At 52.7% G+C, this 24,145-nt stretch overlaps 1 protein-coding gene across 4 annotated transcripts; it reads left to right on the plus strand.

Moving 5' to 3' along the window:
- Positions 1–1,837: 1,837 nt before the first annotated feature.
- On the plus strand, positions 1,838–24,086 carry PPP1R12C (protein phosphatase 1 regulatory subunit 12C). Of its 4 annotated transcripts, none has more exons than XM_049900887.1 (22): positions 1,838–2,232; positions 7,032–7,162; positions 7,246–7,364; positions 15,694–15,853; positions 16,882–17,026; positions 17,125–17,199; positions 17,593–17,666; positions 17,745–17,872; positions 18,086–18,159; positions 18,384–18,542; positions 18,639–18,706; positions 19,124–19,207; positions 19,425–19,515; positions 19,782–19,865; positions 19,940–20,000; positions 20,152–20,231; positions 20,348–20,388; positions 20,477–20,579; positions 21,434–21,538; positions 21,898–21,948; positions 22,167–22,217; positions 22,310–24,086. In XM_049900887.1, the coding sequence occupies exons 1-22, from the start codon at positions 1,921–1,923 to the stop codon at positions 22,394–22,396; spliced, it is 2,283 nt and encodes a 760-aa protein (XP_049756844.1). In that variant the 5' UTR covers positions 1,838–1,920; the 3' UTR covers positions 22,397–24,086. The 4 variants fall into 4 exon arrangements, with proteins under 4 accessions (XP_049756844.1, XP_049756846.1, XP_049756845.1 ...); XM_049900889.1 differs by having other exon boundaries at positions 20,507–20,579; XM_049900888.1 differs by having other exon boundaries at positions 20,155–20,231.
- Positions 24,087–24,145: the final 59 nt, after the last annotated feature.

Below are 24,145 nucleotides of genomic sequence, written 5' to 3' on the forward strand. Positions count from 1 at the left end.
GTCACAATCACGGCAGCGACAGAAACACACATAACCACAATCACACAAAACAACATGCTGAAGATTTGTTTCTCGCTTATGGAAACAGCCCTTTGGAAGGGCGTTGGTGCGTATACGTGTTGGAGTGAGGGGGTTCAAGGACTACACATCCCAAGAGCCACCAGGAATACTATCCCCTTTCAGTCTACGGTCAGCACACCCCTTGCGTCATGGGATTTGTAGTTTATTTCTTTGCACAGGCCCAAGGACTTCCGAGTGGTGGGCTGCTCCAATATACCTTGGGGAAAAAAATCTGTTGCCTCTGTCCAGATTTTGGCAGCTTTCTGTGTGATTTGTATAGGTCTCTGTTCCTATCTCAAAGTGCCTGCAGCCTTCCCTATTTGAACTTAGGTGAAGGTGCCTAAGGCCAGGGTTACTTCGTGCTTTTCCACGATAGTCTACTAAGAGAGGACTCGCCTTCCAAACCTACTGGAACCCCTGCCCAGAGAACCTAATGGTGAGGCGGTGGTGGTGGTGGTGGTGGTGGGGCGCCTGGACTACATTTCCCAGAATGCTCCACGCACCGGTGGGAGCAGGTGGAGGGCGGGCCAGTGAAGGCTCTACCGGAGCCGTCATCGTGGACTCTGCCCCGTGGAATCCTTTCCCCGGTGTGATCCAGGCGTTCCATTAGACATTCTGGACTTCTCATTCCATAGCCCAGCGTGGTCTTGGGTGCTGCAATAGCGATCTCTACCCTTTGGGTTCTAGTTGCCTTTGAGCTCGGATTCCTGGAGTTCCGTGGGAAGGAGCCCTGGCGGCAATTGGGTTAAGCTCTGGGCTGCTAACTGAAATGTTGGTTGTTGGAACCCACCCGCTGCTGCGCTAGAGAAAGATGTGGCAATCTGCTTCCATAAAAATTACGGCCTTGGAAACCCTGTGGGGCAGTTCTCTGTTCTATAGGGTTGCTATGAGTTGGAATTGACTCGGAGGCAACAGGTTTGGCTTCATAATGGTTCTGGCTTTTGGACTCAATTTCCCACCCTGCCCTGGAGTTTCCCAAGGCCCGGGGAAGCCATTCACTATTTCATTCGAAAAGCATTTTCTATCACCTACTATCATTTTTTTTTTTTACTATCAGGCTTGCAGCCCTGGTGGTTTAGTGGTTAAGAGCTATGGCTGCAAACCAAAAGGTCAGCAGTTCAAATCCACCAGCTGCTCCTTGGAAACCCTATGAAGCAGTTCTACTCTGTCCTATAGTGTCTCTATGAGTCAGAGTTGACTCCTCTCTGTTCTAGGCACTGGGAATAAAAATAGTGAATACAGAAAACAAAAAATCTCTGCCCTTGTGGAGTATTTCCAGTTGAGGAGAGCATATTAAAAAAAAAAAACTAAAATCATATAGTTTGTGGAAATGTGACAAAATATGGGAAAATTAGTTCTACGTCGTTCAGAATTCTCCGGCCGTCGAGCCGATTTCCCAGCAGGCCCCGGGACTGCTAGGCTTTTGAGCACTACATTTCCCAGCATGTCCTGGAGTAGACTCTATTTCCCAGCGTCGACCATACGTTTTCCATTTGACTCCTGGGAGCTGTGAACTTCCCAGTGTGCCTCGGGGCAGAACTGATCTAGGGAGTTTTAGCCAGCAATTTCCACTTATAGGCTCCATTTTCCAGAGATCCCCGGGGCCAGCCATTTCCTCCTCCGCCCCTCTCACCACCAGGCAATTGCCAGTGGCAACCTGGCCGCGGACTCCATTTCCCAGCGCTCCCTGGGGCGCCGCCGCCGTGACGTCAGCGCGCCGGGCGGGGGTGGGGACATCCCTTGGGCAAAGCGGAGCAAGTAGCAGTTCCCGGCGGCCCCCGGGGCGGGCGGGCGGCGGCGGCTGTCTGGGGCTCCGCGCTCGTCGCTCGCTCGCCTGCCGGGCTGGCGGGCGGCGGCGCGATGTCTTGCGAGGACGGGCCGGGGGCGGGCCCGGGGGCGGCGGCGGCCCGCGAGCGGCGGCGGGAGCAGCTGCGGCAGTGGGGGGCGCGGGTGGGCGCCGAGCCGGGCCCCGGGGAGCGGCGTGCCCGCACCGTGCGCTTCGAGCGCGCCGCCGAGTTCCTGGCGGCCTGCGCTGGCGGCGACCTGGACGAGGCGCGCCTAATGCTGCGCGCGGATCCCAGCCCCGGCGCCGAGCCCGACCCCGCCGCCCCACCGCCCGCCCGTGCCGTGCTCGACTCCACTAACGCCGACGGCATTAGCGCCCTGCACCAGGTTAGTGCCTAACACCCCGGCCCGGGCCTGATCTGGCCTCAGGCTGTGTCAGCCTGAGCCACTTCCCTTCCCAACTTGAGTCGCCGTTGCCGGTCTTGTCCTGAACCATCTTTACAGGTCCTGGGCTTTGTCACCTTCTCTGCCCTCCTCCCCGTGCTCCCTTGGCCAACCTCGAGCTCCCATCTCAGCGTCAGCTCCCCTTTTCCAATTCTGAGTCGCTTCCACTTCCCATGGGTTTTGTCACCTTGCCTGCCCCCTTCCTTGACCTGATCCTTCTCTGATGGCTTCAGTCTGGTTCTTGCCACTTCTCGCTGCCCTCTTTTCTACAGTGAGCCCACTTTACCTGCCTCGACCTGTGCCACCTCTAACCTGCCTTAGCCTTTGCCACCTAATGCTGCCACCGCTCTCCTGAGTCTGTGCTGCTTAACGTATTCTAGCTTTGCCACTGCGACCTCTTCCAGAGATACCTGTTCCGCCATTGGGGTACTGTTTCTCCTTTCCGTGGCGCAATGATTAAGTTCTCGGCCACTAACGGAAAGGTTTGAACTCACCCAGCTGCTCCATGGAAGAAAGACTTGTGATCTGCTCCCGTGAAGATGACAGCCTAGGAAACCCTATGAGGCAGTTCTGCTCCGTTACATGGAGTTGCTATGAGTCGAAATTGACTCCATGGCACCTAACAACAAGAACTACTGAGCCGCATTCCCTTCTTTCTTGAGTCTGTGCTTGCCTCGCTCCCTCCTTCCCTCTGGCCTGAGCCACCTTTTTTTGACTGAGCCCAGGTCCTTCAGTGCTACCTCTTTCAGGTTCCCCCTTCCCTCCCACACCTTCTCTTCTTTGGCTGGTGCCATTTATTGCCACCTAAGGGAGCCCTTTCCTGAATTACTTCTTCCTGGCCTAAAACCAAAACCAAACCCATCGCCATCTAGTTGATTCCAACTCATAGCAATCCTATAGGGAAGAATGGAACTGCCCCATAAGGTTTCTGGGGAGTGGTTAGTGAATTCGAAGTGTCAACCTGTTGGTTAGCAGCCAAACTCTTAACCACTCTGCCACCAGGACTCCTTCCTGGGCCTGGTACCATTTTATTCCTGTGAAGCATCCTTCTTTTGTTTGGGTCACCTTGTGCTTCCTGCCCGCCTGCCCCACCGTAGCCCTAAATTCAGGTGGTTCCTCCTCCTCGCTTCCCACTTCTGGTCTCTCAGGAGTCTCTCCTGCTCCTTTCTCTTCCCTTCCCCTGGTGAGGCCTGCATCCTCACCTTTTTCCTGGGCAGCCTTCAGGCACCACTTCTTCCTGGTTTTGGGCCACCTCTGTGCCCTCTGGTCATCTTGCTTTGTCTGCCCAGACACTTTCACACATTTTACTGAGCAGCTTTTCCCTCTCCCAAAGACCGTGCAGTCTCCCCTAGCACTACTACTGGCCCCCCCATCATCCCACCTGCCAGTTGCCATCTAGTCAACATTGTTGACTCCAACTCATGGTGACCCCATGTGTGTCAGAGTAGAGCTGTGCTCCATAGGGTTTTCAATGGCTGATTTTTTTGGACTTAGATTGCCAGGCCTTTCTTCTGAGGCACCTCTGAGTGGACTCAAATCTTCAACCTTTAGGTTAGCAGCTGGGCCTGTTAAGTGTTTACACCACTCAGGGACTCCTCCCAAGGGTTCTAGAACGCTGTCCATCCTCTCCTTCCACAACCTGGGCCCCCGTGCCCTCCAAGTCACCCTGATTGTTGTCTCCAAGACTCCAGTGTCCCAGGACCAAGGTCACCTCCTGCCCCTAGGGTTCTCTCTGGTTCTGAGTCCTCCTCTCCCCTTCACCACCATAATGGGGTCACTAGGGACTGGACTGGCCACAGAGAGGCACCCATTCCCCATCCCTAAGGCCTCTTTCCTAGTTTCCCCTTGTTGGTCCAGCCCCTATCTGCTGCTAGGAAGCTTCCTTCTCTGATCACAAACCCTCATTTCCCAGAGTCCCCAGCCCTCACCTCCGTGCCAGAACCCCTAGGGAAGTGGAATGGGGGTTACTGGTAGAGCCAGAGAGAACCCTGGGAAGGAAATCTTGGTGGAGTTAGATGGGTGGAAGGAGGGGGGAATGCTTGAAGAGGCCTAGTTTTTAGATTCCAAGGAAGAGGAACAGTTCGGGAAACAGTCAGTCACTTCTTAAGTTCCAATCTGAACTCCTCAGCTTTGCGACCTCAAATCAGTGTTATTTTTCTCTGCTCATCAGTTTTCTTCTCTGTAAAATGGGACCAGTCTCAATCCCTCCCTGGCAGGGCTCTGGTGAAGAAGAGGGATCATACGTGTGGAGAACTCCCTGCTCAAAGCCAGACGTATTATCATAGATATTCAGCTGGGGGGTTGCTGACACCTTGTCTAAATGCTGTTGTTGTCATCAAGTTGATTCCGACTCACAGCAACATGCAGAGTAGAACTGTTCCATTGGGTTTTCAAGGATGTGACATTTTGGAAGCAGATTGACAGGCCTTTCTTTCGAGGTGCTTCTGGGTGGGTTTGAAGCACCTACCTTTTAATTAGTAGTCCAGTGCTTAACCTTTTAATGCACCCAGGGACTTCATGCCTAAATGTTTTTACTTTTTTCTTTCTACACTCCCAGTTCCATTCCCTGTACAGACCCCAGTGCTGTGTGGGATGTCATTCTCCCCTCAGCAGGGCGCCCCTTCCCCAAGGCAGTCTCCCTTTCTCACAGAGTCCTGGAGAGGGACCTCAGACCGCAGCATTCCCTTCCTCCATTGTCCTATGTCCCTGGCTCTCTTGGGCCTTTTCTGAAGGGGTTCCTGGCTCTGGCCTTTAGACAGAGCCCCTTCCCCAGTGTCTCCCAGGGACCCCCAGACCATGACCTTGACTCGGGCCCCACTGCACAAGACTGCTCTGGCCTTGCCTGTCAGGCTGTCTTTCCGGTGATGGTGGTGTTTGCATCCCACGGTGATGCCTGCACACTCACCTCCAGGGCTCTGCAGCAGGACTGGAGGGTATGGGGCAGGCTGAGGCTCAGAGAGGGGACTTTCCACCTCAGGGAGAGCTGGGGTTTGTATCAGCCCTGAGTGTGGGGTGACCAGCCCACCCTAGGCTGCTGGGGACTGACCCAGTTTGAGCACTAGGAGTTCAGGTCCCAGGCACACTGGGATGGTTTGTTTCCCCACCTGGGGGACTCTTGCATCTCAGCTGATATCTCCACATAGGGCAGGTTCCCAAGCACCAGCTCCCTGTCTTGGCTGTTTCCTACTTGTTCTCAGGCCTCAGTCCCTACCTCACATGGATTCATGGCCAGGTTGATACACTCTTTCCCTGCCCCCAAATAGTTTTGTTCACTAGGGCTAGGGGTCTGAGTCTTGGGGAGGAGGGGGCTGGGGGCCTGGACTCCTGGGTCTGAAGGAGGAGGGGCAGGGCCCTGGGTTTTTGGATCCCTGGTGCCCAGGCCTCAGGCATCTTTCGCATGGATTCCTGTGCTGGGCCAGGTCCTTGAAAGGGAAAAGCCCATCTCCCTCCTTGCCCCCCTCCCCCATTGCCATGACAACTGGGTGGAAATAAACGCAGCCCAGAGTTCATCCCGTTCCCAGGGCACGTGTGGCCCCCCTTTCGCAGCCTGAGTTTCCATGACTTCATGCTTTTGGCCCTTGGAACTTCCTCCCCCCTTCACCAGATGGGAGGCTTTGGAGAGGTAGGGGATTTGGGGGGTTAATGTATCCTGAGGACTCAGGAGTCCCAACCCCCAGCCCCTTCCTCCCTCAGACCCAGGAGTTTGGGTTCCCATCTCTCTTCTCCCTCAAGCCCAGGAGCCCCGCCAGGTCCTTACTGTATCCTTTATAAACAAGGGCCCTGAGAACCCTTCCTGCTGTCCTCTTGCTGACCTAGTCCAGGGTGACACACCCCTGCAGATATTTTCAGTAACAGTGCCTATACCTTGCATCCTGAGGGGAAGACTGGGCTGTACTCTTGAGGTTTAGGGCAGTGCAGGGCTGGTAAGCAGTCACTGGTCTCTGAAATATGGGACAAGGTGAGAGTACTGGGCAGGCCTACTAAGAGGGCCTGGGCCCCGAGCAAACGCACTCATTCAGGACCTACCATGTGCAGGGCACTGTGCCAGAAGCCCCGCATGGACCTACTTCCTAACCCTCCCACTGTGAGCAGAATTGGAAATACAGGGACTAAAGCACTTGCCCAAGTTAGCATAGCCGGGGAGGGATTCAAACCCAGGGCTTCATGTGCAAACACAGGGTGGTTACTGGGCCCTCAGTTAGGTCCGAGGGAGAGGGGCGTGGGGTTCAGGACTCCTAGGTCTGAGGGAGGAGAGATTGGGGGTCCCAAACTGGGTCTGAGGGAGGGGAGGCTGGGGGCCTGGACTCCTAGGTCTGAGGGAGGAGCACTCTGAAGCCACTTCCCTTTGGCTAAACGTGAAGGTGCCTGCCCTGTAGGTGTTCACCGTGGGGTTTGTAGAGTCCAACCAACCCTTGTCAGGATTCTTGTATCTGGAAGAGAAGCCCTCGTCTCTCCTTGGGTGGGTCCAGTTTGTAGGCAGCTGGGAGGCCTGTGTGTGTGGTCTTCACTGGGCTGTAGATGCCAGCACACCTAACAATGCGGAAGCCAGGATGTTCTGGGGGCAAACAGCCAGGGCCATCGGGGTCTTTGTCCTTGACTTGACCCCTGTGCCCCTACCCCACCCCGTGTCTCTTGGATCTCCTCAGTCCAAGTTTCAGAGCCCTGCCTTGGTGGCTGTGTCATATCTGAGGAGAGGTGATGGAGCTAAGAGCTGACAGCTCTCCCTGGCCTTCCCTCTGCAGGCTTGCATAGATGAGAATCTGGAGGTGGTGCGCTTCCTGGTGGAGCAGGGCGCCACTGTGAACCAGGCGGACAACGAGGGCTGGACGCCCCTGCACGTGGCTGCCTCCTGTGGGTATCTGGACATTGCCAGGTGAGGCTGAGGGTGGTGGGCAGGGCCAGCATGGTGGTGGTGGCCCAGCCCTATCAGCCCTGACCTCCCTGCCCCACCCCCAGGTACCTCCTGAACCACGGGGCCAACATTGCTGCCGTCAACAGCGATGGTGACCTGCCCCTGGACCTGGCTGAGTCGGACGCCATGGAGGGGTTGCTGAAGGCGGAAATTGCCCACCGAGGTGGGCCTCTGGGTGTTGTTCACAGGGCAGTGGTGTGCCTCCTATCTCTTGTTCAGGGCACTTCCCTGGGGTCTTGAGTCAAGAGCTTTGAAATCAGACTGCTGGGGCTCAAAGACTGACCCCTCTATTTCCTAGGAGTATGAGTGCTATGTGTCTCAGTTTCCTCATCTGTGAAGTGGGCATGTATACCAGTGTCCCAGGGCTGCCATAACAAAGTACCACACACTGGATAGCTTAGAACAACAGAGATGAGTTAGCACACAGTTCTGGGAGGCTAGGAGTCCAAATCAGGGTATCGGCCATGTTGAATCCTTCTGAGAATTCCATGCCTCTCTTCTAGCTTCTGGCGACGGCTAGTAACCCTTGGCGTTCCTTGGCTTGTAGATCAGATCATTCCAGTGTGTGGCTGTCTTCTCTGTGTGTCTCAGATATCTGTGTCTTTTCTCCTATTTTATAAGGACACTGGTCATATTGGATTAGGACCCACCGTACTCCAATATGACCTCCTGTTAACTGATAACATCGTCAAAGACCCCGTTTCCAAAAGGTTACATTCACAGGTACCAGGGGTCAGGGTGGCTTTAGCCTGTCTTTTTGGGGAACACGATTCAACCCTAACAAGGTGTAAGCACCTATTCCAAAGTTGCTTGGAACGTGAAATGAGTCATCGTCTAAAGCTCTTGAGCCACTGCCGGGCACATAACAAGAGGTCATACTGATACTGAGTGGAATTGTTATTTCATCCCTGAGTAACTGAGGAGGTGGACGGAGGCCTAGAGAGAAGGATCAGGGCTCGTCCAGGAGTCTGTGAGGTGAGATTACAAGGGCTCCTGCCACAGGCGTTTTCAGGACAGGGTGTGTCCGTTGTCAGGGAAGTTGAGGGATACAGGGGGCTTTGGGGGGAATGGTCCTCCCTCGTGCCTTGGGGATCATGATACCCCAGGGGCTTTAAATACTGGGTCCATGAAACCCCTGAAACTCAGTCTCTGGCCATGTTCATTTTCTTAGGGGGAGGGGCGTGTTGCTTCCAGCAGGTTCTCAAAGTGGGCTTGTGACCACCTCCTCTTTCCACTCTAAAAATAAAAGTTCAGGACCAATCAGCATGAGGGCTGGCAGCCCATCTTCCCTCATGCCCAGGGGATCTTACTGCTCCAGTCCTGAGCTCTTGAGGAAGATTGACTGGCCTTACAGCAAAGGATGGGGAGCAGGCTTGGTGGGGGGCTGTGAACAGCCTACCTGGGTCTCAGGGAAAGTGTGACACCTGGTGACAAGTCTGGCTTCTGAAGTCCAACTTGGGTTGATGCCTGGAGGTTTGACTTTGGGCGAATTCCTCAAGCTCAGAGTCCCACTGTGTGGCTGTCATGTGCAGAGTGCCTGATGAGGGTTTAGAGAACCACTTAGGAGGTAATGGAAAACTAACGAGCATACAGTTACCCAGAGGTGTCTAGGATGACGCCCAGATTTCTGGCTCAGCTAGCATGGGTGGCTGGCTTTGCCATGGGTGGCAGCATCGCCAGCTGGGGTGGAAGAGGCCGAGGATTCAAACTTGGGCTGTGTAGGAGCCACGTGGGAGCACAAAGAAGCCAGTGGGACACTTGGAGGAGGGAATCGCAGGTTCCAGAGGCCTCTATCAGCGCACAGGTGGTGGTTAATATAGAGGCATGGGTAAAATCAAGGGCAGATCTGAGTTCTCCCTCCCTTGACTTTTTTTTTAAAGTTCAAACTGACTGAAATGTTACAACAGTAGTAGAGTGAATACCCAGATAACCTTCATTTAGATTCACCAGGTTTTTTGTTTTTTGGAACAGCTTTATTGAGATAGAATTTACATACCATGCAGTTTATCTTTTTAAGGCGAATAACTCAGTGGTACTTAGTATATTCACACACACCCTGGGTGGCACAAACGGATTATGCTCAACTACTACCAACTATCAACCTAAGGGTTGGCAGTTCAAACCCACCCTCGGAAGAAAGGCCTGGTGATGATCTTCTGTAAAGATTCCAGAACAAAAAACCCATTGCCATCAAGTCTATTCTGACTCATAATGACCCTGTTGGACAAAGTGGAACTGACCCATAGGGTTTCCTAGGCTGTAATCTTTATGGAAGCAGACTGCCACATTTTTCTCCCATGAAGTGGCTTGTGAGTTTGAACCACAGATGTTTTGGTTAGCAGCTGAGGGCTTTAACCACTGTGCCATCAGGGCTCCTTCCTGTAAAGATTACAGCCAAGAAAACCCTATAGAGCACAGTTGTACTCTGACATACATGGGGTTTTCATGGGTGATAATCGACAGAACAGGTTTGGTTTTAGGTACCTTCACAATGTTGTGCAACCATCAACTCTGTCTGGTTGCAGAACGTTTTCATCACCCCCAGAGGAGACCCCAGACCCATTACCAGTCACTCCCCACTCTTCCGCTCCCAACTCTGTGCAACCGCTAATCTACTTTTTGTCTCTTTAGATTTGCCTGTTTGGGACATCTCATTGAAATGGAATCATACAGTATAGATTTATCAGTTTTTTACTTTTTGCAGTTTTTAACGTTTTGGCACACTTATGCACTCACACTCTTTCTCTCTGTCTCCGTACGTACATAAATGTACAGGCTTCTTTTTTCCTTTCCTTCCCTCGCTTCTTCCCTCCTTCCTCTCTTTTTTCCCATATTCTCCGTCCTTTCTTCCATCTTTACCTCCTCCTCTCCTTCCCTCTCTTCCGCCTCCCTTTGTTCCCTGAATAGTTTTGAGACAACAGCGTCAATGTTAGAGGTGCTGCTACTGTAACAGTTGGATGGATAACCATGTTGCAGACATTATTACCCTTTGCCCCTGCTACTTCAAGTGTTTTCAAAGAACAAGGCCATTCTACATAACCATGGAAAAACTTTAACGTTGATACTGCACTGTTACAGCATTGGGGCTAAGCTGCTACCCCACCTGCCTTCCAGATTCCATTTCTCCAGGTGGCCCCGTGATGCTTTTCCCTGTCTGGTTCCAGATGCAGCCTCACGCCCTGCTCTTGGTCGTCACGTCCTTTTTGTCTCCTTTCATCCGGGGCAGCTACTCTCCTTTCTTTGTTTTTCATGACATTGGCATTTTGGAGGAGCCCAGAGCTGTGGTCTCACAGAGTGGCTCTCTGCCCTGTTTCTGCACACAGATTCCATTAAACCTCTGTGGCAGAACCTTCTCAGTGCAGTCTGTTGTGAACGGTCGACGTCCACTTATCTCATCAGTGGTCGTGGTGATGTCAGCCACGACCACTCCAGCCAGGGGGTGTCTGCCAGCCTGGTCTGCCAGAGAGGTATCTTTTCCCCTTGTTATTAGTTGCTGTGAGTTGATTCTGACTCATGATGCCCCATGGGACAGAGTGAAACTGCTCCATAGGGTTTTCTTGGCTCCTGGCACCCCCACGTGTTAGAGAGTAAAACTGCTCTATAGGGTTTTTTTGGCTCATGGTGACCCCACGTGTTGGTAGAATTGGTCCATGGGGTTTCCTTGGCTCATGATGATCCTATGTGTTACAGAGTAGAATTGCTCCTATGGTTTTTTTGGCTGTAATCTTTATGGGAGAAGATTACCAGGCCTTTCTTCTACGGCACCATTGGGTAAGTTTGAACTGCCAGCCTTTAGGTTAGCACTTAGCATAAACCATTTGTGCCACCCAGGAACTTAATCTGTGGGGTGATATTTTGTGGCAACTTCAGTGGATCTTGACCTGGAGTCCCTTGACCCTGAAGTGCCTGAGAATGGCCTCCTGGGACCCATGAATCCTCTCATTTGATGTCATGCCAAATTCTGTATTTTCCTACAGAAATTGCCCATAGCTTGCATCAGGCCTGTGGTCCCTGTGGAGTGTGGAGAAGGCTGAGGAAGGGCATATTGGTTAGGCCAAGGGGCAGGATATTGGCTTGTAGGATTAGCCACGGACAAAGGCCAGTGTACTACTGGAAACTTCCTGGGACGTATACCAGTGTTCATTACAGCCAAAAGGGGGAAAACAACCCATGTCCGTCAACAAATGAGTGGGTGAACAACATGTGGCACATACATACCAAACCCAAAAAAATCAAACCTGTTGCCGTTGAGTCAATTCTGACTACTTATAGAGACCCTACAGTACAGAATAGAACTGCCTCATAGGATTTCCTAGGCTGTAATGTATACGGGAGCAGATTGCCAGGTCTTCCTCCCGCAGAGCGGCTGGTGGGTCTGAACTGCAGACCTGGTTAGCAGCCAGGTGCTTAACCTCTACACCACAAGGGCTACTCCACATACATGCAATGGAATGTTATTCAGCCATAAAAAGGAATGAAGTTCTGATACATGCTATAACTTGGATAAATGTTGAAAACCTGTTGAGTGAAATAAGCTAGACTCAAAAGGACAAAATGTTATATGATTCTTATTTATATGAAATATCTAGAATAGGCAAATGCATAGAAACTCAAGTAGATTAGAGGGTACCAGGGGATGGGAGGAGAAGGGGGTGTTTTAGTTGCCATCGATTTGATTCCAATTCATAGTGATCCTGTATGACAGAGTAGAACTGCCCAGTAGGCTCTCCTAGGCTGTATTTTTTACAGGAGCAGATCACCAGGTCTCTCTTCCGCAGATCTGCTGGGTGGGTTCAAACCGTTGACTTTTTGGTTAGCAGCCTAGTGCTAACCAGGGCTATTGGAGAGGGGGAGTAATATCCTACCAGGTACAGAGTTTCTGTTTAGGGGTGATAAAAATGTTTTGAAAGTAGATAGTGGGGATAGTTACAGAAAAAGAACAGACCACCGCTCTGAGTCTGGGAGGGGGGCTCTGCTGCCATTGCTAGAGGTGGACACTGCTGTAAAGACCTCTGAAACATTGAAGTGCATAGCACTCTGGGAAATCTCAGGTAGTCGGAAAACCCAAAGGTGACCCATTGGAGGTTAAACCAGAGTATCCACCTGCCACCAGTTGGCGCCAAAATGCAGCTCGAACCTGGATGGATTTGATAATGTAGTTGGACCCAGCAACCCCCTTTGACTCACAGAACTCAGTCTCACGTTTTACCTAGTTACATTCTTTGGATCCTATTTATGACCTTATGGCAGAAATGAATATTTGTTACATATATAGTTTGTGGAGTCTCTGGGTAGTGCAAACAGATAATGCTCTTGGTTGCTAACCAAAAGGCTGGAGACTTGCATCCACTTAGAGAGCCCTTGGAAGAAAGTCCTGGCAATCTACTTCTGAAAAAGCAGCCATCGAAAACCCTACGGAGTACAATTCTACTCAACTCACAGCACACAACAGCATGTGTATTATACATGTGCACATAAATATATAACAAAACCATGTTAATGCATCAAAGGAGACATCCAGGTGGCTAACAGATACATAAGGAAATGATTGCCGTCACTAGCCATTAAACCGACCAAAACCAAGCTAGTTTCCATCGAGGTGATTCCGACTCATAGCAACCCTATAGGACAGAGTAGAACTACCCCATAGGGTTTCCAGGGAGCACCTGGTGAATTTGGACTGCTGACCTTTTGGTTAGCAGCCAAGCTCTTAACCACTGCACCAGTGCTCCACACTAGCCATTAGAGAAATGCAGATCAAAACTACAATGAGACACCATCTCACCCCAACAAGGATGGCACTAATCCAAAAAACACAAAATAATAAATGTTGGAGAGGTTGCAGAGAGACTGGAACACTTATGCACTGCTGATGGGAATGTAAAATGGTGCAACCACTATGGAAAATAATATGGCGCCTCCTTAAAAGCTAGAGAAATACCATATGACCCAGCAGTCCCACTCCTAGGAACATATCCTAGAGAAATAAGAGCTGACACAGAAATAGACTTATGCACGCCTATGTTCATTGCAGCATTATTCTTAATAGCAAAAATATGGAAACCTAAATGTCCACCAACAGTTGAATGGATAAACAAATTATGGAACATACACACGATGGAATACTATTGAACGATAAAGAACAATGATGAATCTGTGAAACATCTCCCAACATGGATGAATCTGGAGGGCATTATACTGAGTGAAATAGGTCAATCATAGAAGGACAGATATTGTATGGGACCACTGTTATAAAAACTCAAGGAAAGGTTTACACAGAATAAAAAAAACAACCTTCAAAGGTTACGAGGGAGAGGAGGGATGAGGAAGGGAAATCACTAACTAGACAGTAGTAAAGTGTCCACTTTGGTGAAGGGAAAGACAACACACAAAAGTCAGTACAACTTAACCAAGGCAAAACGTAGAAGCTTGCAAGACACATCCAAACACCTTGAGGGACTGACTTGTGGGGGCTGGGGACTGTGGTCTCGGGAGACATCTAGGTCAATTGGTGTAAGAGTTTACAAAGAAAATGTTCTACATCCTACTTTGGTGAGTAGTGTCTGGGATCTTAAAAGCTTGCGAGCAGCCATCTAAGGTGCCATCCCATCCAGAGCAAAGGAGAATGGAGAAAACCGAAGACGTAAGGAAAATGTTAGCCCAGAGAACTAAAGAACCACATGAACCACAGCTTCCACCAGCCTGGGCCCAAAAGAACTAGATGTTACCTAGCTACTACCAACTGCTCGGACAGGGATCACAATAGAGAGTCCCTGACAGCAGGAGAACAAGTTTCACATTTACAAAAAGAGACCAAACTTACTGGTCTGACTGAGACTGGAGGTACCCCCTGAGACTGTGGTCCCCAGTCATCCTGCTAACTCAGAACTGAAGCCACTCCCAAAGCTTACTTTTCAGACAAAGATTAGACAGCCCTATAAAACAAACAGTAACACATGTGAGGAGTCTGCTTCTTAGTTCAATACAAGACCAAATGGGCAACTCCTGCCCAAAAGCAAGACCATAAGGCAGGAAGGCACAGGAAAACTGAACAATGGACTCGGGGGAACCCGGAGTGGAAAGGGGGATAGTGTTGTCACATTATGGGGATTGCAACCAATGTCACAAAACAACTTGTGTATAAATTTTTGAATGAGAAGCTAGTTTGCACTGTAAACTTTCACTTAAAGCACAATAAAATTAAGAAAACATGTTAAAACAAATTCATGATAAGTAATAGCACAGTTGTGAACAGGTATTAATTAGCACCTGGGTAGGAAAAAAAAGGTGTTGTCCTAATAAGACAGATACTTTGTTTAGTGACTTTTTGCTTGATTTATCCTGCTAAAACCCAAAAACTAAACCCATTGTCATTGAGTCAATTCCAACTCATAGCGACCGTATAGGAGAGAGTAGAACTGCCCCACAGGGTTTCTAAGGAGTACCTGGTGGATTCCAACTGCTGAGCCTTTTGATTAGCAGCTGTAGCTCTTAACCACCATGCCACCAGGGTTTCCAAAAAACCCATTGCTGTCGAGTTGATTCTGACTTATAACAACCCTATGGGACAGAGTAGAGCTGCCCAATAGGGTTTCCAAGGAGTGGCTGGTGAATTCAAACTGCAGACCTGTTGGTTTGCTAACCAACTGGTTCTTAACCGCTGTGCCACCTGGGCTCTCCTTTTATCCTACAAATGAGTGGCAAAAGTGATAGTGGTGGAAGATGGTGGGTCAAGGATTGTATTGGTAGTTGTCTTAGTTATCTAGTGCTGCTATAACAAATACCACAAGTGGGTGGCTTTAACAAACGGACATTTGTTTTCTCATAGTTCATGAGGCTGGAAGTCTGAATTCAGGTGCTGGTTCTAGGAGAAGGCTTTCTCTCTGTTGGCTCTGAAGGAAGGCCTTGTCTCGTCTGAGCTTCTGTTCCTCTGTGATCTTCATGTGGCTTGGGATATGTCTTACTCCATCTCTGCTTGCTTGCTCAATTTACTCTTTTATATCTAAAAAGAGATAAAGTTAAAACACACTCTATACTAATACTGCATTGTTAACAAAGAGAACCCATTCCTAAATGGGATTATAACCACAGATTTAGGCGTTAGGAATTAGAACATATTTTGGTGGGAACACAATTCAATCCGTAACAGCAGTGATAACAGTTGGATGTAGTTGAATGCTGGATTTTTCTCAATAAACATTAGCTTATATTTATAAATGATGGTGATGGTGGTGATGGAGATTTTCTGGTTGGTCAGAAAAGGCCTGTGATCTCCATTCTCTCAGCCCCCAGCGGTGACTGAGACTTCCTTAGTGGAACCCGTGACTCAATAGAACAGTTTGGAAACCATCGGTCTAGTCCAGTCTCTCCAAGTCCCAGAGAAGAACACAGTGGGAAAGGGGTGGTGAAGACACAGAGTGGAGCCATGGCTGGAGCAGGGTTCAGCGCTTAGTTTCCTGTACTTGTGCTATTAATCCTTTTCATCATCCCAGGTGTGGACGTGGAGGCAGCCAAGCGGGCCGAGGAGGAACTGCTGCTTCATGACACGAGGTGCTGGCTGAACGGGGGCGCCATGCCAGAGGCCCGGCACCCCCGCACTGGAGCTTCTGCCCTGCATGTGGCTGCCGCTAAGGGCTACATAGAGGTGATGAGGTGAGCTGGGCTGGCTTAGGTCTTTCCTTAGCCCCCCTCCTTGCTCTGGGCCAGTCTCTTCTTTCTTCCTGTCTTATGCCTTCTGTGAATCTTGTCCATTTCCTTTGCTTTCTAACATATGCACCCAAGGCTATATATTTCTCTCTAAATACGGTGTTAGCTGCATCCACAACTTTTGATATGTAGTTTTTCCATTATGATTCAGTTTAAAACATTCTCCAAGTTGTAATCTTTTCATTTTTGACCCATGGGTTATTTAGGAGTGTGCCCTTAATTTCCAAAGATATGATATTTTCTAGTCATCATTTTATTACTAGTTTTCTGGCTTAATTGCATTCTGGTCAGAGAACATGTTTTGCGTGATTCTAGTCTTTTGAAATTTGTTGAGGTTTTCTTTATACCCCAGTATATGAAAGCCGGAATAGGATGTATTGTCAAGTACAGTGTTTTATATAGGTTATTAGGTCAGCATTGTAACCATGCTATTTAAATCTTCGACATCATTAAATTAAATTCCCCAGTTATTATGAGAGGTATGTTAAAATTTCCCACTATGTTTGTAGATTTGCCTGTTTCTCCTTGTAGTTCTGTGGATTTCTACTTTATATATTTTGAGGCTAGGTTGTATGGTGCATGTATATGTAAATTGCAATGATATATATTCCATTTCTAACACCCACACCTTGATGTCTTAGTCTCATTTTGTCCATGTTTGGGTCTCTAACCATTTTCCATTTGAGTAGTTGGTTCCATTCTCACCTGTTCAGATCTCATCAAGTAAAAGAGTTTATTTCTGTAGTTGACCCCTGTTGGGCCAGGCTTCCACTTTTAGCTCCGGGATCCAGCACTGGGGGAAGAGCCAAGGCTGAGTGGCAGAGGGATCATTTAGGGGGCATGGGGCAAAGGCTTCTTACCAACAGATTCAGAAGTGTTTCAGTGGTGTAATACCTGCCCACCACCTGACCCTGGCCCAGACCTCCTGCCTCTATCCCCTGTGGGCCTTGACCCTGAGCCTCCCTGGCCCTCAGGCTGCTCCTTCAGGCTGGCTATGACACGGAGCTCCGGGACGGCGATGGCTGGACTCCCCTACACGCCGCAGCCCACTGGGGCGTGGAGGATGCCTGCCGTTTACTGGCTGAGCACGGTGGGGGCATGGACTCACTGACCCATGCGGTAAGGGCCAGGGCTGGGGTGGTGGGAGGTTGGGTAGAGGTGAGGAGGGCTCCCACAGCTCTTTCATTACCTGTTCCTTTTCCTCTCCACCCGCACAGGGGCAGCGTCCCTGTGACCTTGCTGATGAGGAGGTACTAAGTCTGCTGGAGGAACTGGCCCGAAAGCAGGAAGATGTGAGTCCCAGGCTGAGGGCTGGCCCCAGACCCCCACCTCTCGTTAGCATCTTAGAGCCGGGACCAGGGAGGGAGTACCTCCCTCTCCCACGACTCACCATCATTGCCCTAGGGCCAGCCTCTCTCCAACTGCTCACGGAGACCCATTGGAGGGCCATGAGAAAGTGGGGTGCTGGGGAGAATGGAAGATGCTGGGGGGAGGATTCTGCGTCTGACAAGGCCTAGCCACCCTTTGGTTGCCCCAGCCAGCACTGGGCCAGGCCCTATTTCTGGCAAAACTCAGAGTAAAGGAGCCCACAGCACAGGCTCTGGGCTTGAACCTGGCTCTGCTGTGGATTAACTGTGTGAGCTCAAGCAGTCAGCTTCCCTCAGCAGCTCTTCCTCTCCTTGCAGCTACGGAACCAGAAGGAAGCTTCCCAGAGCAGGGGCCCTGAGCCACAGGGCCCCTCTGGCAACAAACACCGCAGGTAGAAGAGGGACGCCCAGGGCGGTGGGGACTGCAAGAGGCACCCTGGGCTCAGGCCATTCCTCCCTTCCCCCACCAGGAGCTCTGTGTGTCGTCTGAGCAGCCGAGAGAAGATCTCCCTTCAGGACCTGTCAAAGGAGCGCCGGCCGGGGGGAGCGGGAGGGCCCCCCATCCGGGATGAGGATGAGGGAGGAGAAGGCCCTACAGGTGAGGGGCTGAGACCCAGACTCCTGGTCTGAGGGAGGAGGGGCTGGGGGCCAAACTCCAGGGTCTGAGGGAAGAGGGGCTGGGACTCCTGGGTCTCAGAGAGGGTGGGCTGGGGGCTGGAACTTGTGGGTCTGGAGGAAGAGGGCTGGGTTCTCTGGTCCTCAGAGGCAGTGGGCATGTTCTTGTAACATCTCCCATCTTCCTGCACCACAGAGTCCTCCTTTGCAGAAAGCAGAACCCTCAACGGAGTCTCCTCTCCACCACCCTCCATCCCTAAGAGCCCCGCGGTGAGTCTGGGAGTTCTGAGAGGACATGTTAGGATTGGGAGAGGGAGGGGGTGTCATAAGGGTGAGGACTCTGGTTCCCAGAATCCTCGAGACAACCAACTGCCCTTTTCTGGCTGCCCCAAGTGCTGATGGGAATGATAGTTTGTTGTGGTCCATGGCGGGGCAGAGGGGTGGTATAGAAAAGAGATTCCTTCTTCATCACTGAGACCTTCATCCTTTCCCAGCTGCCCGAAGGAATCCCTTTCCCCAGGCACTTCGGCCTCCAGAAGATGGGGAGCTCAGGTGCCCTGGGCCCCAAAGAAAGGTGGGGGGCTGAGGGAGCCCCTGGGGCTGGACTGCAGCGCTCAGCGTCCTCCTCTCAGCTGGAAGGCACCTCCACTCAGGTACGTGGAGTGAGGCAGGCAGGGGAACCAGGCCCCTGCCTAGCTGAGAGGGCTACCCTCCGCTTCCCCTCATCTGCTCCCCTCTTCTCTCTACAGGCCAAGGAGCCGCGTCTTGCCAGAATCACCCCTACGCCCTCCCGGAAGGTGCTGGAACCCCCTGCCCTGTGAGTACCAAGGGCCTGGGCCCCTCTGAGGGGTGGGAGGCAGGTCCAGGTTCCAATCTAGTCAGCGTGACCCTCAGCAAGTCCACTTCTTCTCTGGGGTCTGGTCCTTGCTCACCACAATGCTTGGCCTCAGTTTCCCTTTCAGTACCTTTTACTAACAGCTTGTCATTATTGTGGCCTCTGAGGCCTAAGAGACCTGGCCCATGTTGCCTCTGTTCCTTCCGTAATTATTTTGCATTTTTCTGCTCAAATTTGACTGTCAGGACAGAGATAACGTGTCTTTTCTTCACTGCTGTATGCCCAGGGCCCAGACACAATGTGGGCTTCATGAGTATTTGTTGAATTAATGAATTCATCCAAGTCTGAGATATCCAGGCCTCCTGCTCCCTTGGATAACTCCACTTCTCCTCCCCCTAGAATTCTGGAACCTGAAACCTCAGTGAAGCCAAATGCCCCTGCAGCCTCCACAGCACTCCCAGCCGACTCCCGGGACCGCAGGAGGCAAGAAGCCTGGGACGGGAGGGCTCTGCCTGGGAGAAAACTACATTACCCAGGAGTCCTCAGGGCTCAGGGTGGGGCTCCTAAGGGATAGCTTGACCCTGGGCCTGCTGGGAGTTGAAGTCCTCTGGCAGGTTTTACTCTACAGGGTTGCTATGAGTAGGATTGTATGGGGACAAGGCCCAAAGGAACCCTCTCTGAGGCCAGTCCCTCCACACAGGTCCTACCAGATGCCAGTGCGTGATGAGGAGTCTGAATCCCAGCGGAAAGCTCGCTCTCGCCTCATGCGCCAGTCTCGGAGGTCTACACAGGTGGGGGGTGGAGTGGGGGCCCTGACTCCTGGGTCTGAGGGCTGAGGAAGCTGGGGGCCTAGACTCTTGGGTCTGAGGGAGGAGGGGCTGGGGGTCAGGACTCCTGGGTCTGAGGGAGGTGGGGCTGGGGCCCAGACTCCTGGGTCTGAGGGAGAAGGAGGTTGGGGGTTCAGATTTCTGAGCCTGAGGGAGCAACATTGGGCAACTGGCCACATGGGGCCTTGGGGAGGTGACTGAGTATCTGATGGGACCCCTCTCCCTACCAGGGTGTGACTCTGACGGACCTGAAGGAGGCAGAGAAGGCCGCAGGGAAGGCCCCAGAGCCAGAGAAGCCGTCCCCACAGAGCCTGGTGAGAGGTGTCAGGTGAATGAGGAGGCAGTGGTGTGGCATGTGGCTCCCTAAACCTAACCCTCTCTCCCACAGGACCCTGCTCGGAGGCCCCGAGTCCCTGGTGTCGAGAACTCTGAGGGCCCTGCACAGAGAGGTGAGGTCTGATCTCAGGGGAAGTCCTCCTTGGATCCCACCCTAGTCCTTCTGGCTGCAGTGTTTCTGGGGGCCTGAGCTTAGGGACCCTGATACTGTAGGTTAGGAGGCCCCAGGAGAGGGGTCTGGGCTGATTCCTGCCCCTCCCCCAGCAGAGGCGCCTGACGGGCAGGGACCACAAGCCGCCAGGGAGCACCTCAAAGTCAGCAAGGAACGCAGGGGGCCTGCGGAGGTGAGGGCAAGGGATCCCGGGGGCCAGCTGGTGCTGAGGATGGGCACTGGGGCTGGGGCATGGAGGGGCCAAACCCCCTCAGGCAGCCCACTGACCCCATCTCCACCGACCCACAGGGGGAGGAGGCGGAGCTGGCAGAGCGAAGCTCGGTATCCAGGTACCCAGCCTAAGCAGGGAGGACGGTTGGGGTTGTCTGTCAGGCAGCGGGTAGCACCCTCTGATGTCCTCTTCCACCTCCACCCCAGCATGCCTGAAGGCAGCCCTGCATCCCACAGGCAGCACCCCCAGCAGGACTTCCACCCAGAGCCCAAGCCAGAGTCTGAGGCGCAGGATGGAGGTTTTCGGAAGGTGAGAGAGATCCTACCCCAATAGGTGCCAGTAACACCCAACCACTGGGCCTGTTTATCTGGTCCTTGTTGTTGTTGTTGGGTGCCGTTAAGTTGATTCTGACTCAGTAATGACCCCATGTGACAAAGGAGAACTGCCTGATAGGGTTTTCTCGGCTGTGATCTTTATGGGCACAAATCCCCTGGTTTTTCCTGTGGAGCTGCTGGGTGGGTTTGAACCTTTTGGTTAGCAGCTGAGTGCTTAACCATTGTACCACTAGGGCTCCTTTTACCTGGTCCTGCTGCCCCCTATGAGGAGCTCTGGTGGTGCACTGGTTAGGTGTTTGGCTGCTAACCGAAAATGCAGTGGTTCGAAGCCACCAGTTGCTCTGCAGAAGAAAGATGTGGCAGTCTGCTTCGGTGAAGGTTACAGCCTTAGAAACCCTATGGTGCAGTTCTACTCTGTCCTTTAGGGCCGCTGTGAGTCCGATGTGACTCAGTGGGTTTAACGCCTCCTGTGCAGTGACTGGAAACCCTGGTGGCGTAGTGGTTAAGTGCTACAACTGGTAACCAAGAGGTCAGCAGTTCAAATCTGCCAGGCGCTCCTTGGAAACTCTATGGGGCAGTTCTACCCTGTCCTATAGGGTCACTATGAGTCGGAATCGACTCGACAGCAATGGGTTTGGTGGACTGACTACCTGTTACCTGCTAGGTTCCTGCCTCCCTGTTTTCCTGTCCAGGTCTCAGTATCCCACCATTTCCCTGCCCCCACAAACCCCATTTCCCTCCCTCATCCCAGCAGTGATCAGGCCCTCCTGAGCCGCCCCTCGGGCTTCAGGCCCTCCTGACCCACGTGCTGCCTCCCCATGTCCCCAGCTGTACACAGAGTTGCGTATGGAAAATGAACGGCTGCGTGAGGCCCTGACGGAGACCACACTGCGGCTGGCGCAGCTCAAGGTGGAGTTGGAGCGTGCCACGCAGGTAAAGGGCAAGCCTTGCAGGTTGCAGAAACTGGCCAGCAGCCCTGAAGCTGGGCACAGGACCCCTGGGAGTTAGAGCCTGAGCCATGAGGGATGGGACCTGAGGGGCGGAGCTTGTGGTTTCAAATGGGTGGGGTTTGTGATCTGGAGCAATGGGCGTGATTGGATGGTGGACTTGTGGTCTTGAGTGAGAAGTGAGGCCTGAGGGTGGGTGGGGCTTGTGGGTCTGAGCAAAGGGCTGGGCCAGGAGGCTGGCCTGCCGCTCCTCCCCCCCCCCGCCCCGGCCCCAGCAAGGCTGACCTTCTGGCCATTGGGGTCTTGGTGGTGTCTCTGACCCCTGCACTGTCTGTCCTACCCAAGAGGCAAGAGCGTTTCGCTGAGAGGCCTGCCCTTCTGGAACTGGAGAGATTCGTGAGTAGCATCGGTGGGAGGGAGCCAGACGTATCCCCAGACCTCAAACCCACCTGGGTCAGAATCAAGAGGGCCACACTGACCTTCTGACCTTGCCCTCAGAGCTTTCCCACCCTTTTCCACCTTGTTGGATCTCTGATCGCCCTGGTCCCCAGCCCATCTCTGAAGCCCCTCCTTCAGCCCCTTGCCCTCACTCTCCACTTCCTGATCTGTTCCAGGAGCGCCGGGCCTTAGAGCGGAAGGCTGCAGAACTGGAGGAGGAGCTGAAGGTGAATCCTAGTGGGGAAGCTGGGTGGAGGATGGGCTGTGGGTCCCTGTGACATCACCATCCAGTGGCTGATGACTCTGTGCCGTCCCTCAGGCCCTGTCGGACCTCCGGGCTGACAACCAGCGGCTCAAGGACGAGAACGCAGCCTTGATTCGAGTCATCAGCAAGCTCTCCAAGTGACTCTGAAGGAGGCCCCTCCCCCCACCCGTATTTATACAGCTGCTTCTGCCACATGCACCCCTTCCCCCGTGTGAACACGAGTGACAGGGCTCTGATGGACGTCTCTGAGAAGCCATAACTCCCCTGGGGACCTTCAGACTGGGTGGGGAGAGCAGAGTCCTCAGGAGCCAAGGGGGGCCACCCAAGGCCCAGAGGGAGGTAGGAGGCCGAGCCAGGTAGAGAGACGTTGCTGAGAGGGGACTGGGGCAGGAGCAGGAAGGAACCGAGGACCAGGGAACACGAGGGCTAGAAGCCAGGGACCAGAGTAGCTGCCCCGGGGGTCCCTCAACCTCACGTGTGATGTCCCCTCAGCCACCCCCTCCCCTTCCCAAGTAGGGACCCAAGAATGTGCCAAGAGCCCCAGCTGGCTGCAGCCAGGTGGGCCTGTATATAGGGGCCAGGGTTTTTCTTTTTTTTCTGAGGGCCACATTCATGTGCAATAGGGAGGGATGTCTTCTATTTTTTGCTGCCCCCTACCGGCCGACTGTCCGGGGCAGGGGGAGAAGGTATTTTTGAGAGACAAAGCACAGGCACCACAAATAAAGACGTGAAGTTGCCATTCAGTGACTGCTTCCCTAGCCAGTGGTAGGGGCTTCCTGGTTCTGTGCTTTGGTGCTATGGGTGTCAGACGGAGCCACTGAGCCATCTGGGTGGGGCATTTAGGAGTGGGCAGGTGCTCATAGGTGTGGGGAGGGTGCTTCAGGAAGAACGAGTTTGAGCCAAGGCCCCAAGCTAGGGCTGACACAACCACGAGCAAGGAGGAAGAGAAGAGCGTTCTTCCTAAAGCTGGAGGAATGTCCACTCTGAACAAGGGTGGGAGGCAGAGAAAACCAGCCTTTGCCAGCCACCAGGATAGTGTGGGAAAGTTGTAGGGCTTTCAAGAGGGGAAAGGAGCTAGTCTTTCTTGAGTGGGAGGTTTCCTGTTACGCTGCCGCTCACAGGATCAAGAGTAGTCAGAAAGCCTATGGGAGGGGCTGGACCCCTGGCAGGAGCTGGGGGCAAAGTGGAGGCTGTGAGACCAGCCTGGGGGATGAAGGCAGGCTCCCTAGAAGTCCCTGTTTCAGCTGGGTCAGAGGGCTGAGTAGGACCTCACCAGGTGGAGAAAACCTGTTGCAGCCTGCAGAGATGGGTCGAAGGGGTTGGTAGTTTGGAAACGGGCAGGACCCGAGAACACAAGGACCAGAAGGCAGGGACCAGAGTAGTAGCCCAGGGGATCTGCCACCCCCACGTGTGCTGCCCCCTCATCTATCCCCTCTCCTCCTGAACTGGGATCTGAGAATGTGCCAAGAGCGCCACCTGTCCGCAGCCAGTGGCCTATATGTAGGGACTCCCCCCCGCCCCAGGGCCACATCCAGGTGCAATAGGGAGGGATATCTTCTATTTTTTGCTGTCCAGGGCGGGGATAGAAGGGAAAGATGAGGTTGGAGAGGCTGGTAGGGGCCACAACACTCAGGGCCTTGACTGCCAGGAAACGGAGTCAGGGAAAGATTTTGAGCAAGGGAGGGGCTAGGAAATTGGGTGTTGAAAGACCCCTCTGAGGCAGACTGGAAGCTGGGAGGTCAGAAGAAAGCCTGGGTTGGGGCCCTGGGGATGGAGAGGAGGGAGCAGAGAGAAACTGAAAGTGATGAGGCCATATCCCAGACTGAGGCTGTGACTGGTGTGAGAGGCGGGTTCCTGGGCCCCCTGATAGCCTGGTATAGAGAAGAAAGC

This window comes from Elephas maximus, chromosome 11 (assembly GCF_024166365.1).
Source record: "Elephas maximus indicus isolate mEleMax1 chromosome 11, mEleMax1 primary haplotype, whole genome shotgun sequence".
Classification (NCBI taxonomy): Eukaryota; Metazoa; Chordata; class Mammalia; order Proboscidea; family Elephantidae; genus Elephas; species Elephas maximus.